The following is a 13933-nucleotide window of genomic DNA, read 5'->3' as shown; positions in this document are numbered from 1 at the left end:
CAGGCCACAAGATGGCATACCCACCAACGCGCACGGGCCCTATAACTTTTGATAACTTAATTTTAAATTCGACGGTATAAAATACAGGTTTCTGCAAGTGTTTAAGGTATATAGTAGTTACGCGTCACGTCCCCGACCAAGTAATCGTTTTTGTGGAATACCTCCTTAGTATTAGGAATATAATTAAGATAAAACTCTAATCTTCTAAAACCTGGTTCGAAGGACCATAATGACTGTATTGTCACCAGCGAGCAACTGGTATAAGTGGCACTCTCACTAACGAGAGGGAACTGGAACTGCCTAAATAACTGTATATTCCTGACGCTAGTACAATCCCCTTACACGTTCACTGCAAGGTAAAGGGTCGAAAGACCCCATGCAAAGTATGCATAATTAAGAATTGCCTCTTATAACATAAGTAAACCAGAGAAAGTGTTGACTATGATAGGCTTGGCTAACTAACCTAAACCTTCAAACTTCTTTCCAGGTTTCTGCATCTGCAAACACAACACCGCAGGCAGCAACTGCGAGCGATGCGCCAAGGGTTACTATGGTAACGCGATCGCGGGCACACCGGACGACTGCAAGCCGTGCCCTTGCCCCAAGAGCAGTGGGTGCGTGCAGTTGGCTGACCAGAGCATTTGGTGTACGGACTGCCCTAATGGCTACGCTGGTAAGTCTTTTAATTTCCTATAAGTTCTTCTTGACTTAACATTATCGCCGGTTCCCTGGGCGACTGCAAATCCTGCACTTGCCCTAAGAGCATTGGGTGCATGCAGTTAGCTGACCAGAGCATTTCGTGTACGGACTGCCCTAATGGTTACCCAGGTAAATTTGGTCGCACGCCAGATGACTGCAAACCCTAATAGCTATGCTGCTGAGTCTAATCTTTACCTAAAATTTTGTTTAAACCGTGATCGCGGGCACTTCGATGGCAAGCCGTGCCCTTGTCCTAAAAGCATTGGGTGTGTGCAGTTGGCTGACCAAATTGTCTAGTGTACGGACTGTCCTAATGGCTAAGCTGGTCTTTTAATTTAATTTAAAGTTCTTCTTGACTTAATATGATCGCGGGTTCACCGAACGACTGCAAACCCTGCCCTTGCCCTAAGAGCTTTGGATGCGTGCAGTTGGCTGACCAAAGTTGGCTGATCTGGTGTACGTACTGCCTTTTAATGGACTTTTTGCACACGACAAAAGGACACTTTACACTTTTCAGTCCTAAATTGTACTCAAAATCTGCATGCAAAAGTACGTAGTACATGTTATACAGTTAGGCTTAAAGTGAGGGAGGAGCCCTTAAAGTTATTTTAGAGTCTTAAAGTCACTCTCTTGACCATTCCTCTCCAAGCTTCTAATCCATTTTGTAAAGTTAATCCAGGAAACTATTTGGACTGCATCTGTCCTTTTCATGTGCTCATATTTTTGTTATTCTTCTTTATTTCGCACTGAGCTGACTTGAAGACTATACCCTGATATTTGCATAGTGATGGAAATTTAATATCACTTCTCAAGTATTTATCTCAAAAGCTTGTATTTCAACAGAACCAAGAAGATCAGTCCTCAATTTTTTTAAGTGGTCACTGCCAAGATATACTTGACTGGTGATGAACTTTCAAAACAATTCACTTATAAGAATAAGAAACCATTTATTGCCACACACAATACAATGTTTAACTTAAAAAAAAAGTAGTCATGCGCGGCAAAAGGAACGGACACAGCATACGCTGCGTTAGCCATTTTATTACAAATTGTCCGTCCCCTTCACTGAACCACATTGATATGACATGCGGGTTAATTTATTATCAATTAATATGTTTTCAGGCCCAAGATGTGAAGTCTGTGCCGACGGCCACTTCGGTGACCCAACCGGCCAATTCGGAAAGGCTAAGGAATGTGAAGAGTGCCAATGTAATGGCAATGTAGACCCGAATGCTGTGGGCAACTGCAATAGGACCACGGGAGAGTGTCTGAAGTGTATTTATAATACTGCTGGGGAGCACTGTGATAAGTGTTTGGCCGGTAAGTTGCAATTTATCGACCGAGCGGAGCGAGTACTCACACTTACTAAGTGTGCACTTTAATGTTTGTGCCAATGTCTAATCCCAAATATTTGTAAAACGATATCTTGAGTATTATTGATTTATTCCGCATTTAGTTTGGGAAAATGTCGTTCACATTACAAATTTCAAGCTAAAACATGGAGAGAATCCGCTTTGAATTTAAGGAGTTAGAGGGATCAAATGAAGTTCACTTCGGGAATTATTTCTATACATCAATATTAAGCATTATAAACTCTTGCAGGTTTCTTCGGTGACGCCCTGGACCCGACAAAGAAGGGAGACTGTAAACCCTGCGAGTGCGACGAGCACGGCACTATTGAAAGCACTGACGGTGCTCCACAATGCGACGGTTTGACGGGTTACTGCTCTTGCCGGCCTCATGTCATTGGTAGACAGTGTGATAAATGCGAGGTAGGTGGAAACAGTGAAGCTTCTATATGATTGCCTTAGATTGCGCGTCTAATTAGCATAACTGATGCAAAGTTCGCACATAGCGCGCAATCTACAGCAAGCCAGCATGAGTAATCGCGACTCATTCGCTAAAGGTATTAGATAGATTGTTTAATACAATGATGAAATGAGTAACTTACAATGCGACGGTCTGACTGGATACGTAGGAGTTATGTCATTCTTGTTCTTCTTCATCGCGTTGTCCCGGCATTTTGCTACGGCTCATGGGAGCCTGGGGTCCGCTTGACAACTAATCCCAAGATTTGGCGTAGGCACTAGTTTTTACGAAAGCGACTGCCATCTGACCTTCCAACCCAGAGGAAAACTAGGCCTTGTTGGGATTAGTCCGGTTTCCTCACGAAGTTTTCCTTCACCGAAAAGCGACTGGTAAATATCAAAATGATATTTCGTACATAAGTTCCGAAAAACTCATTGGTACGAGCCGGGGTTTGAACCCGCGACCTCCGGATTGCAAGTCGCACGCTCCACCAGCGCTTACAGGCATTATGTCAATGGTGGGTGTGATAAATGGGAGGTAAGTGACACCATAACTAAAAGCAAAAGAACTTGAAATAAAGGTGGATTGTCAAAGAAAACATTGTAGCCACAGTAAATTTACTGCCATATTTCGACACATGATTAATTCAAACTTTTCGAACGCCATTTGACTTTGATACTTATTATTTAACCTAAATGTGTTAAATTAGTAAAATATCAGTTAAAGTGGCGCCAATAGATCAAAGGCCAAAGGTATGGTGGCATCGTTTCCAGCGATGGCGCCACAACCTTTATCCAATGCCTAGTAAGATGGCGCTATTTTTAATATTTAACAAATCTAACTCATATCAGTGAAACAATAAGGATCAAAGTTAAATGGCGTTCTAAAAGATTTAATCATGTGTCGAAAGACGGCAGTAAATTTACTGTGGCTGCCATATTTCGACACATGAATAATTAAAACTTTTCGAACGCCATTTGACTTTGATACTTATTCTTTCACCTAAATATGTTAAATTTGTGTGATAAATGGAACGTAAGTGACACCATACCTAAAAGCAAAAGAATTCGAAATAGAGGTGAATTGTCAAAGAAAACATTGTAGCCACAGTAAATTTACTGCCATATTTCGACACATGATTAAAACTTTTAGAACGCCATTTGACTTTAATATTTATTCTTTCACCTAAATATGTTAAATTTGTGTGTGATAAATGGAATGTAAGTGACAACATACCTAAAAGCAAAAGAATTCGAAATAGAGGTGGATTGTCAAAGAAAACATTGTAGCCACAGTAAATTTACTGCCATATTTCGACACTTGATTAAAACTTTTAGAACGCCATTTGACTTTAATACTTATTCTTTCACCTAAATATGTTAAATTTGTGTGTGATAAATGGAATGTAAGTGACAACATACCTAAAAGCAAAAGAATTCGAAATAGAGGTGGATTGTCAAAGAAAACATTGTAGCCACAGTAAATTTACTGATATATTTCGACACATGATTAAAACTTTTCGAACGCCATTTGATTTTGATCCTTATTCTTTCACTGATAGTGATATGTTTTAAATTTGTTAAAAATCAGTTAAAGTGGCGCCATCTAATACATCAAAGGCCAAACGTATGGTGGCATCGTTTCCAGCGATGGCGCCACAACCTTTATCCGATGCCTAGTAAGATGGTGCCATTTTTAATATTTAACAAAGTTAACTCATATCAGTGAAACAATAAGGATCAAAGTTAAATGGCGTTCTAAAAGATTTAATCATGTGTCGAAAGATGGCAGTAAATTTACTGTGGCTACAAAACTTTCTTTGACAATCCACCTCTATTCAAAATTCTCTTTACTAAAAGTAATAACATCACGCCCGAGTTGAGGTCACGCACACAACATGTCACGTAATTACAACGGGGATTTTTAAATTCTGACCTTTTCGTACTAATTTAAATGTATTTGATTATATTTGATGGTGTAACTGTAGCTGAATGTATTTAATTAACAGATAACATAACACCTTTTTTTACAGGACGGCTACTACAACATCAGGTCAGGAGAAGGCTGCAAGTCCTGCGAATGTAATCTGGAGGGCTCATACAACTCGACATGCAACCCTTACACTGGCCAGTGCTACTGCAAGCCAGGCATTGATGGGTGAGTTTATTATAGTAGTTACTGCAGGATGGCTACAACATCAGGTCAGCATAAGGCTGCAAGTCCTGCGAATGTAATCTGGAGGGCTCATACAACTCGACATGCAACCCTTACACTGGCCAGTGCTACTGCAAGCCAGGCATTGATGGGTGAGTTTATTATAGTAGTTACTGCAGGATGGCTACAACATCAGGTCAGCATAAGGTTGCAAGTCCTGCGAATGTAATCTGGAGGGCTCATACAACTTCAAACGAAACCACACTGGCCAACACATCCCCTGATAACAAGTTTCTATGCATGGGGGTCAGTTACTGCTGCTTACTGTACATTTTACTTACCGCCTTTACTTTTAATGACACATTTGGATGGCAAAACTACATGTGCCCAAAAGAAGCAATCGAAAACATGCTTCAATTGTTTAGGTTTAGAACATGAAATTTTAGAATGTCTTTTAACTTTATTTTACATTTTCAGATTAACCTGCGACCGCTGTCGCGAATACCACTACGGTTTCTCAGCCGAGGGCTGTCAGGACTGCGACTGTGACGAGTGGGGCTCTACAAACTACCAGTGCAATGCCGACGGACAGTGCGAGTGTCAGGAGAACGTCGAGGGACGGCGGTGTGACAGGTACGTTAATATGTCAGGTTGTGAGGTGTTGAGACTGCGACTGTGACGAGTGAGGAGACCAACTACCAGTGCAATGCTGCCGGATAGTGCGAGTGTCAAGAGAATGTCGAGGGACGGCGGTGTGACAGGCACGATAATATCGGTCAGGTTGTGAGGTGTCGAGCCTGCGACTGTGACGAGTGGGGAGACCAACTACCAGTGCAGTGCTGACGGACAGTGCGAGTGTCAAGAGAACGTCGAGGGACGGCGGTGTGACAGGTACGATAATATCGGTCAGGTTGTGAGGTGTCGAGCCTGCGACTGTGACGAGTGGGGAGACCAACTACCAGTGCAGTGCTGACGGACAGTGCGAGTGTCAAGAGAACGTCGAGGGACGGCGGTGTGACAGGTACGATAATATCGGTCAGGTAGTGAGGTGTCGAGCCTGCGACTGTGACGAGTGGGGAGACCAACTACCAGGGCAGTGCTGACGGACAGTGCGAGTGTCAAGAGAACATCGAGGGACGGCGGTGTGACAGGTACGATAATATCGGTCAGGTAGTGAGGTGTCGAGGCTGCGACGGTGACGAGTGGGGAGACCAACTACCAGTGCAATGCTGACGGACAGTGCGAGTATCAAGAGATCGTCGAGGGACGGCGGTGTGACAGGTACATTAATATCAGTCAGGTTGTGAGGTGTCGAGACTGCGACTGTGACGAGTGGGGCTCCAATGTAATGCTAATAGATGGTGCGAGTGTCAGGACAATCTTGAAGGTCAGCGGTGTGACAGATAGGTACGTTGAACTGCGGCTATGAAATATGGGGCTTCACCAACTACCAATGTCTCGCTGATGGACAGATACACATCGAGTGTCAAGATAATGCTCAGGGTTGGCGGTGTGACAAATCAGCTCAGCTCAGTCGTTCTAATTGGGCTAGCGGTTACGAATATTTTCAGCACTTTATGCTAACCGCTCTTCTTCGTAAAAAAATAGCACATACTTTTATCAAAACTTAACACAAGTAGCCATATCTAAAATCAACCTAATTTCAGATGTATGGAGAATAAGAAAAAGCGCGCCGACGGCCAAGGTTGCGAGAGCTGCCCGCATTGTTACAACCTCGTGCAGGATGCTGTTACTTTGCATAGAAAGGAGCTGAAGGAACTTGATGACGTAGGTGTTGGAACTAGCTTACAACAATGATTTTGGCATGTGCGATATACCATTGGTTGCAGCTAACGTACGTACTGTTTGTCTATCGGGTCAGAGGACACGGTTAAGCTATCCGACATATTAAGCACGTTGCGTGTTATCGGCATAAATCTTATCGATCAATAACTGTATTAGGATTGTTGCGCACTCAGGCGCAAGTATAGGGAGCGTGCATGAACTGTAGGAGGCAGCACAGGAGCCGTCAGATTTTTGGCGCGAGGCGTAAATTTGATGTTTATTGTTCCGATGTAGCCCACAAGATGGCAGAATCTTCTTTATGTACAAGAAAACACGTGACGTGTAAATGTACATGTTTATGGTTCCCATTCAGGCCACAATATGGTAGTCCCTCCAACGCGCACGGTCCCTATAAACTCTGTCTAGCTGAGTGACAGCTGTCACATTTGTAAATAAGTCATTCAATTCAATTCAATACTTTATCGATAAAATAAAATTTTACATGTCAGGTGCATTTTGCTTATAGCTAAGTCTTATAATTTAATATTACTCATAATTGAGAGGCAAGGCTGAGTTAACGAACCAGTTGTTTTGTATGTATATATATATATGTACATAGTTTTACTCACTTGATACAGTGCTAGGTCTCGAAAAAGGCATCGACGGAAATGCATCAGACACCAGTTTATGTAGATTAAAGTTTTTTATTGAAATTTTCATCGCTCGCTTTCTCTCGTAATCGTTTGCCTGTGTGGATGCACAATATATTTTGAAATCTTTATTGAGAAGTCAGTTAAGGCACAGTATAAATAAGTTTATGGTTTCCGATAGGTGCTAGTGCTGCACTCTGGCGGCAGAACATTGCAGTAACACCCCCTATTCTTATCCAGATCCTCTCAAAAATCTCAAAAGCGCCTACAGTCGTCGAAAACGCGGACTTCGACAAAGAGCTCCAACAGGTCCGGGAGGACATTCAGCGTCTGAGCCAAGAAGCCAAGTCTCAGCTGGAAGGAGGGGATGCAAGCCTTACAGATACTCTTGCTGATCTCGCTGAGAGACTTCATGATGTGGAGTAAGTACCTACAGGGTCATTCTCACCTCAATAAAAACAATATAGAAGGTAATCACGGTTTAAATCCCGGTCGATTTAAGTCTAGACGAAAATATTTAAAAAATGGTGGTGATGGAATTTTTTAAATTATTGATATTTTCAGAGACATGCTGATAAAGATAGAGCGTCTGAGCGATGAAGGTAATGAGTCTGTGGACAGAAGTAAAGGAAACGTGTCTAAAGCCAAGGACACCATTGAGGCAGCGCAGAAGGAGATCAATGTACGTATTTATGCTTTGGAAATAGGATCATTTCTTGTAACAACTCCCTCATTTGATCAATATTTTTCATTCAACTCCATCGCCTGATTAAGTAAGGGCTAGCAGCAACCAAAAGCTAGAAACCCTCTGTTGCATTTATGCTTTTTGGTTAAATGAGATGGGTAATTAATTAATACTCTCAATGAAAAACACCAACACTTTATTATCTCAACACAGCGCACATCGCTAAGAAGGGGGACATTTTTTATCTGTCAAAATACAGGAAGTATTCAGTGTTGCCGCACTCTTCCCCACATACATTAATTTAAAAATATCTTAAACTTATTCTAAAAGCTGGCTACACTTTAGCAGCTGATTAATATGCCGTTTCCACTGTTGCCCCTCCACTTCCACCTCATAAGTCACACCCGGTATAATAATACGTGTAATGACCCCAAGCGACCACTTTTTCTTATTTTTGCGGTAGTCCCTAGCCATAACTTTCTCCCCAGACAAAAATACTTCCCTGGCATTACTATTTTTTAATGAATGTTTTATTTGGTCTTTATCCATTACGGCAGATACTGGGTTGGGCCTAAGCAGTGAGAAACGGCATCTGAGCTCCCTGCCAAACATTATCTTTGCCGGACTTTGGCCAGTCACTTTGAGTATAGAGTTACGGTAGTCAAACAAAAATAAATTACTGGCATACTCAGGTGTGCGACCACTTTCAACTATTTTTGTGACATGTGACTTAAAAGACTCAACAAAGCGTTCGGCCAAACCGTTAGTCGGTGGATAGTATGGTGGACTAAAACTCTGTTTGACCCCAGTAATTATACAAAAGTTTTTGAACTCTTCACTAGTCCATGTTGGGCCATTATCGGTTACTAAATGCAGAGGGTACCCAAAACGTACATAAATACTTTTAAACATTTCAATTGTTTTTCGAGCAGTTATATTTGTCATTACAAAAGCTTCTGGCCACTTAAGAGTAAGCGTCTATTATAACCAGATACATTTTTCCATATAGAGGACCTAAAAAGTCTGCATGTAGTCTGTGCCATACTGTAGGTGGCTGAGGCCATGGTGTTAATTTATTTTTTTCTGGCAGTTTATGATTTTGTAGGCAAATCTTACAATTTTTAGTTATCTCACTAATGTTCTTATCCAATTCTGGCCACCAAAAATATGACCGTGCTATCTCCTTCATCCTAGTTATACCCAGATGGGAGGCATGTAATTCAAGCATTATTTCATCAGTAAGCGAACAAGGTATGATGACCCGATATCCCCACAACACACAGTCTCGATCTGTGGTAATTTCATTTTTCCTAGCAAAATAACAATCATATTCTTCTCCTAAGTTATTACTATCAGGCCATCCATCTCTACAGAATCGAATAATATTGCACAATATGTTGTCTTGTTTTGTCTCTTTTTGAATAGTTTCCCAATTTAGTTTTTCTAATTTTGAATTATTTATGTAATTTATTGTATTAATTTCAAAAGTTTTTTCAAGCATTTCAGTGTTTCTACCTGTGTCATTTTCATTTTTCATAGCCACTCGCGACAAATAATCTGCTGGGTTGTTTTTGGATTTTATATGCTCAATCTGGTAGTCAAATCCGCTTAAAAAAATTGACCAATATTGTAGCCGTTTTGCTGCCATTTTTGGGATACCATATTTAGGTCCTAGTATTTTAGCTAAAGCTTCATTGTCAGTTTGTAAAACGAATTTACGTCCAAATAGGTATTCATAAAATTTTGTAACACCAAATACAATGGCATAACCCTCTTTCTCCAAAATCGGGTATTTTGTTTGAGTCTCATTCAGTTTTCTGCTGGCAAATGCCACTGGTTTAATAACATTATTACTGTCCCTAACTGACAGTATTGCGGCCACACCACTGTCACTTGAGTCACACGTTAGGATAATTTGTGAATTGTTATCTAGATGTGACAAAGAACTTGTATTGGCTAACGCAGTTTTAATATTTTTAAATGCTATGTCACATTCCGGTGTCCACTCAAATTTATCTTTCTTTAGGCAATCATATAACGGCTTCAATATAGTTGCCATATTTTGTAAAAATCTGTTGTAGTAGTTTACCTTTCCGAGAAAAGATCTGAGCATTTTGACATTCTCTGGAGGTGGTAATGACAATAAGGGCTTAATTTTGCTCTTTATTACCTTGACACCACTCCTGTCAATTTCAAATCCAAAAACATCCAGTTTTTCTTCAAAAAATTTACACTTTTCTAACTTAATTTTTAGACCTGACTCTTTTAACCTCTGCAACACTAATTTCAGTTTTTCATAAGTCTCTGTCAATGTTTTACCATAAATAAATATATTATCTATGTATACAATTGCATCTAATCCACTTAGTTTTTGCGACACAAGTCTTTGGAAAGACCCGGGTCCTGTACTGACCCCGAATGGTAGAAACAAATATTTGAAAATTCCTTCCTCTGTAACAATTGAAACTAACCCCTGAGATTCCTCATCTAATGGAGCTTGTAAATAAGCTTCACGCAAATCCAGTTCACAGAAAAATTGATTTCCCTGTAATTTCATCAAAATTTGATCAAGCGTTGGCAACGGGTAGTGATCAATTTTCAAATATTTGTTTATTGTTATGCGAAAATCACCACATAAACGGACCGTACCATCTGGTTTCAAAACAGGTACAATTGGTGTACCCCAATCTGAATACTCAACAGGCACAATTCGCTTGTTTTTAATTAATCGCTCAATTTCATCTTTTACTTTGTTTTTCAGGGCAAAGGGCACAGTTCGCACAGGCATGAAAATTGGTCGGACCCCGGGTTCAATTTCCAAGTGAATTGGCTTTCCCTTATAATCCCCCATCCCCGGTTCAAAAACAGTATTAAACTCGGACCTTATGGCTGATTCCAATTTCTGTTTAGAGGCTGTTTCACTGACTTTTCTTTGTTCAAAAGTTGGAGGCCAAAGTTTAAGAACAGAGAGCCAATTTTTTCCAATAATTCTTGGTAAACCATCTTTAACAATATACAATATTTGTTCTTCTACATTAATATTTCCATATGACAGAGTTAAATCTTCCAAAACACCCATTGGCGTTGAGGTTGACTGGTCAAAATTTGTAAAAATTACATTTCGCTGCTTTATTTCTAAATTTGGAAAATATTGCTCCTTATCTGAATATGTAATGGTACTTACATCGGCTCCAGTGTCAACCTCAAACTCCAACAAGTTTCCACTTACTTGAACACTTAACTTTGCAGATGGAATCCGTTTTTGTTCACTAAAACAAAACATGTCATAGAGTTCTGGTCCTGGGGTGTCACTTTTGTTCTCACATTTTTCCTCGTTAACAGTTGAATTGTAACTGGTCCCTTCATCAGCTGCGTTTAAGGTTTTCATCCTCCAATTACCTTTATTTCGGTTACACATTTTGAAAATGTGACCTTTCATACCACATTCACTACAGAATTTCCCTCGCAAGGTGCATTCACTTCTCAAGTGGCCCTGTTTTCCGCAACAAAAACAAACTCCAGCACTTATTCCTGTTTGTGGCTTAAGTTTTTCATTTTCACGTCTCGGGCCATAGCCTCTGTTCCTTTCTACCTTGAACATTTGTGGTGGAGACTCTTTTTCTTCACTCTTGTAGGTTAAATTATATGCTGTCTCAACAGTTTTTCCAATTTCCACTAATTTTTCCACTGGTAGATCTGCCTGCTTAAGCATTTCAAACTTCACAGCTTCATAGAAAGTGCCATTTAAGAGCCGTTCTTTAATCTCTTCATTTAGGTTTTTGAAATTACAATTTTTTGATAACTTCTTTAGTTCAAGAATGTATTTGTCTAAATTTTCATCTTTTCTCTGGGTTCTTTTTCTAAACTCCGCTCGTTCCAGTGCATAATTTTTAACCGGATGGTAATGTTTCTCCAATTTTTCACAAATTTGATCATAAGTAAGGCTTACTGGTGAATCTGGAGTACATATGGTTGTAAGGAGCTCGTAGACACTGGCTGCAAGCTTTGTTATTAGTAGTGGTACTTTCTTACTGGCATCAATGTCATTTAATATGAAGAAACACTCGAGTTGTTGTTTATACGCATTCCAGTTACCTCCGGTAAAAACTTCCAGATTAGAAATCGAGTTCATCTTGCAATTTGCTTGCTTTTCTGCAGTGCAATCTCGATATTCCTCTTGGTCTTCAATGTAATCCCGAAGGAATCGTCGAATCTCGTCAACCGAATTGTTATTTGTAAATTTTATATCTCCGCCACTCACTAACTTATTTGCAATTGTAATCAGTTCTTCTTTCTTTTTTGTTTGAATCCAGGCTTTTTTTCCCAACTTAATAAGTTCGGCGAGATCGTCCATTACCAATTTTATTGTCGTTTGTTCTTATCATAACCTCAAAACACACACTAGAAATTGAAACTCATTCACTATATTAACTACTATTTATGACGCGTTGTTCGTAGTCGCCTCGTCGCCAGATTGTTGCATTTATGCTTTTTGGTTAAATGAGATGGGTAATTAATTAATACTCTCAATGAAAAACACCAACACTTTATTATCTCAACACAGCGCACATCGCTAAGAAGGGGGACATTTTTTATCTGTCAAAATACAGGAAGTATTCAGTGTTGCCGCACCCTCTTATTCGTAGTACCAAAGAGAATTTGAAATAGAGGTGGATTGTCAAAGAAAACTTTGTAGCCACAGTAAATTTACTGCCATCTTTCGACACATGATTAAAACTTTTAGAACGCCATCCTCTGTTAACCCTTTGAACGCTTAATGTTATAAACACAAACATCACTCAAACGCCAACCTCCCGGGCGCAAGCGAGCTAATGTAAACCTTACTTTAAAGTGTGAAGGTTACTTTGACAGCGTCCGCCATAACACCTATAGTTGTCCATGGTGCTGTGGGCACGACGTACGGGCGTAGTTACGGGCGTAGTAACGACGTCTTTAGGTGTTCTTGGCGTTCAAAAGGTTAAATTGTGTCTCTTTCAGACAAACACAAATGTCAAAACGGTGAATAACTAAGTATTAAGGGGGTACACTAAGTATTAAGTACATTTTCTTAGACGGTTTAACGGCCAGAAGTATGATCTCAACAAAACAAATATCGAAATTTCTTTTGGCGTTTCTCGCAGACCTTTACAATATTTTTTTGTCCACAGAGTGCTTTAGAATACCTAGACGGCGAAGGCGCCTCAGCCCTCCTCAAAGCACGCAACCGCTCCGACCAGTTCGGCAAACAGTCCGTCGAGATGTCCGCCCTGGCCAAGGAATCGCGTCTGTTGGCCGACAAGTTAGAAAACGAGGCGCACAACATTAAAGACATAGCTGAGAAGGCCTTCAATACGTCCATCGCGGCGAATAATCTGGCGAAAGATGGGATGACTAAGCAGGCTAATATCAGGTAAGGACTCAAGGTCAAGTCAGGACGTAAATCATACTGTCCCTTTCGCACTTGCACGGTCTTTTTTTGTACTACGTGGTGGCAAATAAGGACCGCCTGATGGTAAGCAGTTATTGTAGCCTATGGACGCCTACAACTCCAGAGGTGTTACATGCGGGTGGCCAACTCTAACACCACGCACCCTCGTTGAGCTCAACATTACTCACCGGCAGGAACACAACACTATGAGTAGGGTCTAGTGTTATTTGGCTGCGGTTTTCTGTAAGGTGGAGGTACTTTCCTAGTTGGGATCTGCTCTAGATCTGAAATGACATCCTCTGTGCTGTGCCCTACTACCCAAAGCGAGATGACATTCACAGTGCTTATACCTCTCTTTTGGACGTAGTTTAAGGACATACCCGGGTCCAAAAATCTGTGGGGCAGGGATCGGAACCGGTTTTTTGCAAAAACATAGAAATAACCATATATTTCGGTTTATTTTATACTCTAAATGTAGGACTCAGTTGTGTTTTCAGATAACGACTTCGTATTATTAGATTGCCTAATTAGAAATGAAGTAATTAACAAAGAACGAAAAAATACCGTTTTCGTTCCCATACAAAAAATACCGGTTTCCGATCCCTGCTGTGGGGGTCTGAGGTCCAAAAATGTCTTCTCGGACTCGCAATAACAACAATAATGCAGGTATCAGAACGCGGTTACGGTACCTGAGTTCTATTGCCTTACTCACCACTTGGAATG

At 40.6% G+C, this 13933-nt stretch overlaps 1 protein-coding gene across 1 annotated transcript in view; it reads left to right on the top strand.

The window, feature by feature from the left end:
* Positions 1-13933, top strand: part of LOC133526687 (laminin subunit gamma-1) — a 57314-nt gene that overhangs the window by 28919 nt on the left and 14462 nt on the right. Inside the window, exons 14-22 of the mRNA XM_061863400.1 lie at positions 488-673; positions 1822-2019; positions 2302-2471; positions 4541-4665; positions 5140-5295; positions 6330-6450; positions 7338-7519; positions 7662-7779; positions 12951-13192. Coding sequence (XP_061719384.1) covers positions 488-673; positions 1822-2019; positions 2302-2471; positions 4541-4665; positions 5140-5295; positions 6330-6450; positions 7338-7519; positions 7662-7779; positions 12951-13192 — 1498 coding nt within the window. The remainder of the gene's footprint in view (positions 1-487; positions 674-1821; positions 2020-2301; positions 2472-4540; positions 4666-5139; positions 5296-6329; positions 6451-7337; positions 7520-7661; positions 7780-12950; positions 13193-13933) is intronic.

This window comes from Cydia pomonella, chromosome 1, assembly GCF_033807575.1.
Source record: "Cydia pomonella isolate Wapato2018A chromosome 1, ilCydPomo1, whole genome shotgun sequence".
Taxonomy (NCBI): Eukaryota; Metazoa; Arthropoda; class Insecta; order Lepidoptera; family Tortricidae; genus Cydia; species Cydia pomonella.
This window is presented reverse-complemented; position numbering and strand designations above follow the sequence as displayed.